The 6,000-nt window shown below is 42.8% G+C and overlaps 1 protein-coding gene across 1 annotated transcript in view; it reads left to right on the forward strand.

The window, feature by feature from the left end:
• The window catches only part of MAP3K20 (mitogen-activated protein kinase kinase kinase 20), a 148,339-nt gene extending 142,754 nt beyond the window's left edge, over positions 1–5,585 (forward strand). Inside the window, exons 18-19 of the mRNA XM_084254934.1 lie at positions 1,463–1,613; positions 4,847–5,585. Coding sequence (XP_084111060.1) covers positions 1,463–1,613; positions 4,847–5,547 — 852 coding nt within the window. The 3' untranslated portion in view covers positions 5,548–5,585. The remainder of the gene's footprint in view (positions 1–1,462; positions 1,614–4,846) is intronic.
• The last annotated feature ends 415 nt before the right edge of the window (positions 5,586–6,000 follow it).

The raw sequence follows: 6,000 nt of genomic DNA on the forward strand, positions 1-6,000 counted from the left end.
CAGGCAGAAGGACCGAAGTACACTGCTGAGGGGAGCAGCGGGCAGCAGGAGAGGTCTGCGCGCCATGTGGGGACCCTCCTCCGGTGGCCGGGGAGCAGCCGGGGATCGAACCGGCGCCGCAGAGGCCGTGGGCAGCTTTGCAACCCAGCGCTCAACCGCTGCGCCACCGGGGAGGCCCTACCTTTCATCTCTTAATGGGGATTTCTTTGCTCCCTCAGAGAGCTTATAATAGATTGGGAATGAAATTGCCCAATATGAACATGGGAAGATCAGTATGTATATATACATATATTTATACATATATATGTATATATTTATACACACACACATATTTACTCTAACAAAGCATTGGCAAGGAAGAAAATAGGTTGATGTTGAGCCAGTAATTCATTCATCGCTGAGTGGTTAAACATTAATGCAAGTCACATGATATGTTAGGCACTGGGGAAGCAGACAAAAATCACAATATTTATTTAGCTTCCTCAGCCAGTGTGCAATGCTTATGGAAGAGGCACCTGAGAAATAGCATTGAATGTCACAGCATAGCTTGCAGAACACAAAACTTAAACAAAAGAAGTCAATTGGTCTTGGGAACTGAAATCTAAACTACTCTGGAATCTATTAACCAGGTTCCATGACTCAGGAAAAAATCCTGTTTTTAATCACTGCACAGTGACAGCAGCCAGAAGTCACCTCTGCCCACTCAGGCAGGTCTAGAGACACACCACATCAAATTTTTTCTCTCTCACCTCTCTCCTTCCTTACTTTCCTCTTCCTCCTCTTTCTCAGACTCCATGATGATATGTCACTTGTGTCCACAACTGTTACTTTTGGGTTTCTTAGACAGATTCGCATAACCTTATTGAATCCTAAGAGCCTCTTTATTCTCATTTGTCACACCTAATAAAGAGGGGTTTCAGGACTAGAAAGTGGGGTCTCCTGATTGAGTGTCCTTTCCTTTTTCTGATCCTGATTCTTAACTCCATCCTGTCTCTTTTTTGTATCTGTTATGTACCCTCCTTGGGGGTAATCAGTCCCACAAACCTACCCACACTGACCAGTTACCATGATTAGCAGGCATATTGTTGGGGAGAATGGCAGTGATTTTCAAGTATCCAACAAATATTACTTTTTCAAGTACTATTAATAGAAGAAATTATTTTTCACATCTTATTAAGTGAAGAGGTAAGTTGAGATTTGCCAAAAGCAATAAATTCTAGGAGAAGACAATCACATTTTTAATTACTAGAACCCATTAAGGGATGGAGTGTCATGCTCCATTAAGGAATAAAGTGGTTAATATTTTCATTTTAATCAAATTACCATTTTTAGGCAAACTGAACAAATATTTTACGTACTGCATTATGGTAAAGTTCTAAGGATGTAATAACCTGACTTTCTTTCTTTCCTGTTTTACAAATGTATGCATGTTTGGCCATGAGTTTCTCTCTTTTCTTTGTAGAGTGATGTTAGAACTCCAAAAAACACAAAACATGTCCATTCAATTCAGTGGAGCAGAATGAAACCCGAGGATGAAGTGAAAGCAGTCCAACTTGCCATTCAGACATTAAGTCTCAACTCGGAGGGCAACCCTCGGAGCAGATCTGACTCAAGTAAGTTAGATGACTAGACGAGAGTCCAGAAACTTAAATCCTTACACCAGGGGTAAGTGCCAATCTGTGAAAAGACGTGGATTTCTTTCTTTTCTTTTTTTTAAGATTTATTTATGCATACAAGAGCTGGGGTGTAGGCCAGAGGTGCAGGGGTATTGGGGGAGAGAAGATTTACCAGAGACAGACTGGGGAGCCGAACAGGCAGATCTACTGAAATATACTGCTGAGGGGAGCAGCAAGCAAGACAGGAGAGGTCTGCTGTGCCACGTGAGTCACCTCCCTGGCTGGGGATCAAACTTGGGCTGCAGTGGCTGTGGATAGCTTCATAGTGCTAAGACTTAACCCCTTGTGCCCAGACATGGATTTCTAATACAATACTACTTCCTTCTAATTTTAGAATATTGGCTTTATAAACAGATTGTATGCAAAGTAGTATCTATGGACTTATAAATATGAGCATATTATAATAAATTTCAATTTCTGGATAACTATGAAAAAAGATGAAAATTAATGATTACATATTATTGGTAAATAAAAGTATGTATGGGTTTTCTATACCTATATGCTTAGTTTCCAAAAGTGTACCTGTAGAAAAACATATAAATCTTCTTCCATATCCAGCAAACATTTCTATAAATGCTTATCACTGAGACAACTTCTTGAATCCTGAATGCCATTGAATACATCAAAGCAAAGGAATGAAAAGGAAGGAAGGAGCAATGGAGGGAAGGAGGGGGAAATATGATGTACAGTGGTGGTGGTAATTATGAATGATATCCAGAAACACTTTAGGGGCCTCTTTGATGGCACAAGGGGTTAAGCACTATGAAGCAATCCGCAGCCTCTGCAGCACGAATTCGATCCCCGGCCGGCCAGGGAGCAACCCACATGGCACAGCAGACCTCTCCTGTCTCGCCCGCTGCTCCCCTCAGCAGTGTATTTCAGTCAGTCAGTCTGCCTGTTCTGTTCCCCACTCTGTCTCTGGTGAATCCTCTCACACACACACACACACACCACACCACACCACCCCCACCACCCCCACCCCAGTATCTCTGGCCTGTACCACGGCTCTTGTATGCATAAATAAATAAATCTTAAAAAAAAAAAAAAGACTTTAGGATAATAATATAGAAGGTCAGCTGATTTGCTTTTAAATTGGTCATTTTTGGCAGTTTCAGGGGAGAGGTTCTGACCTCCACCTTTGTAAGTCCAGAAACTCTGAAAAACCCAGAGTTAGATTCTACAGGACTGCAGCAAGCTAACGAATCCATAGGACATTGATCCATAAATCTGTATCAGAAGATTTGTTGATGGCACAAAAACAAAGCACCCTCAGTAGCACCCTGGTGCTACTGAGTTAGGAGAATCTAGTTGCTGTTTCCTCCACTGTAAGGCCTGGCGTGCCAAGCAGACCAGATATTTTTATTTTATTTTATTTTTTTTTTAAAAGATTTATTTATTTATTTATTTATTTATACAAGCACTGGGTACAGTCAGAAGCGCAGAAGGGTGAGAGAATTCACCAGAGCCAGAGCGGGGAGCAGAGCAGGCAGAAGGACCGAAGCACACTACTGAGGGGAGCAGCGGGCGGCAGGAGAGGTCTGCGCGCCATGTGGGACCCTCCTCTGGCGGCCGGGGAGCAGCCGGGGATCGAACCGGCGCTGCAGAGGCTGCGGGCAGCTTCGCAACCCAGCGCTCAACCGCTGCGCCACCAGGGAGGCCCCAGACCAGATATTTTTAAATGTCCACTGGCTATGTGCCCAGAAGCCCCGTTACTATTCAAAATCCACCAGTGAATTCTTTGATAGCATGCTGGGTCTTTCTTCCTCTCTCTCTCTCTTTTTTTTTTTTTTTTTTTTTTGCCAACAGAATTGATTTGGTTATTTTTTTTCATGAATAATTATAAGAAGACATTCTGACCACCATGATTGGGCTTGATTGAGTTTTTACCAAGCTCTCTCAGCCACAAACACATTTGCAAATATCTCTTAGGGTGTGCTTTTTCTACAAATGACTAACCTACGTAGCAGGGATTGAGTCTCACTGGCTTCCCTCTCAGAAGGCACTCTGTTTCCAAGTTCTCTTATGTGCTAATTCAACCACCTTGTCTTGCTTCATGCCTTTAAGGACTTCTTACTGAATTGATTCATTTCCTCTTTCTAAATAATTAATATTTCTAGGGCTCATTTACTTCTGTGGTGTTTTCATAGTGAGGATCCTATTTGATCACACAGGTTGTGAGATCTGGAGTGGTCTTCTTTCTCTACTTCTGCTGTGCTTTTCCCTTTCACCAAAGTCTGCTTTTCTGTCTTCCAACCCATGTGACACAAAATAGCTGCCAATTCTTTCCTCATTTATACATAGTTCAAATCCCACTTTAGAGTCACCAGATAGACACTCATCAGTCCTAATCCCAGATTTGCAAGACCAAGGAGCTCAGCGAGGCCCACTAGGGAACTCTGAACCATACAGACATGATTCAGGCCCAAGGGAAGCTTCCGGGTGTGAGGAACTTGATTACTCACTGAGATACAGCTCACTAAGTGGCTCTTGTTAATTAATCATTTTCTTCTGCTATCACCTCTTGCTCTTTGCCATGAAGCTTCATTTTTCACACAGGAACATTTCTTATTCCTGAATGCCAGGAATCACTCCTCTGAAGGAAGGAGCAGTCAGCTGTCCTCCTTCCAAACAATCTCTAGCTGCCTCAACCAATGGAACCCAGTTTATTCTATTTGCATTTATGATTCTTGAAGATTTAAAAGTGCTGGTTATCGAAAAGTTTTTTGTTTACTAAACATACCCCTGCCATCCAAAACACACTTCCACAGCAAATTGTAGAAGTGAAAACATGGGGTACGGGATGGTAGGGAGAGGAAGATGGAGTCTGGATGCAGAAAGACTGATCCACTGAGTGACCTGGGGCAAGTTGCTTGACCACCCAAGCTCCAGCCTCCTCTTTTATAGAAGTAAATTTTTAGTATTTAATTGAGAAGAGTATTGGAAAGACTACATGAGATAATGTTCTAAGCAAAGCCTATGGAACAATGCATATAGCATGTATTGAGTGCAAATACTCTTATTTTTAAAAATGTATGTGTCACAATAAAGGAAAAATCCTGATCCCTAGGATTTCTATGAATGGGAAAGCTTAAAGCATCCCAAACAGGCTTATGAATTAGCACGCTGCTTTACTGTGGCTTAAAGGATGCTCATTTCCATTTCTTGTGCAGGTGCCGACTGCCAGTGGTTGGATACTCTGCGGCTGCGGCAGGTCGCATCCAACACCTCTCTGCAGCGCTCCCAGAGCAACCCCATTCTGGGGTCGCAATTCTTCCCGTTCTTCAACGACCAGGATTCCTACGCGGCTGCGGTGAGGCGGACCCAGGTGCCCATCAAGTATCAACAGATTATACCTATAAACCAGTCCAGAAGCTCCTCCCCTACTCAGTACGGACTAACCAAAAACTTCTCTTCTATACATCTCAACTCCAGGGACAGTGGCTTTTCCAGTCTTAACACCGACAACTCTTCCGAGAGGGGTCGATACGCAGGCAGAAGCAGGACCAAATATGATCGGGGTAGTGTGTCACTCAATTCCTCTCCTAGAGGACGGTACGGTGGGAAAAGTCAGCGTTCCACGCCCTCAAGAGAAAGATATTCTGGAAACTTCTATGGTGTTTCTCAGTCTGAACTCAATACTCAGCAGTCACCTGACTTCAAGAGAAGCCCGAATGATCGCCGTCCATCCAGGTCCATCCCAGGGATGCCTTTGCACGCTGAAACTGACACAAAAGCCGCTGAAGAAGAGAACAAAGTCAGCGAAGGGGGATGGACAAAAGTGGTTTACCACAAGAAAGCCCACAGGCCCACTCCTGCCAAAACTAACAAAGAGCGAGCTAGAGGAAACTATCGCGGAAGGAGAAACTTTTGATGATCTGAACTAGATGAGTTTTTCTAAAAGAGCTTTTTTTTTTTTTAATTAGCAAAAAAAGACAACTATTGCATTTATTGGATTTGGGAAAGATCTAATTGAGACCAAGCTAAATTTTGGGCCAAAATCATGGATGTGAGTGGCCCAAGTGATGATAAATAGACTTACACATAACTATCCATACTTCCCCTCAAAACTCAAGTTTTAGAGGCAGAAACATGCCATCGTTTTACCCTAACTATGACCTTCTGGTTAGCAGGCCCCGGGCTAGGGCCAGATGATGTGGTAGCAGTGGTCCTGGGTGCAAACTTTAGGGGAACACTAAAAAGAACAGCAATCAAGATGAATAATATTCTAATGCTGTGTTCAAATAAATGAAAATTAATGCAAAACATCTTTGATACACAGAAATTCAAAATTCTAGGTAAAGACAGAATCAGCATTCCTGATTTT

The sequence above is a fragment of the Talpa europaea genome (assembly GCF_964194135.1).
Source record: "Talpa europaea genome assembly, chromosome: 1".
In the NCBI taxonomy this organism is placed as follows: domain Eukaryota; kingdom Metazoa; phylum Chordata; class Mammalia; order Eulipotyphla; family Talpidae; genus Talpa; species Talpa europaea.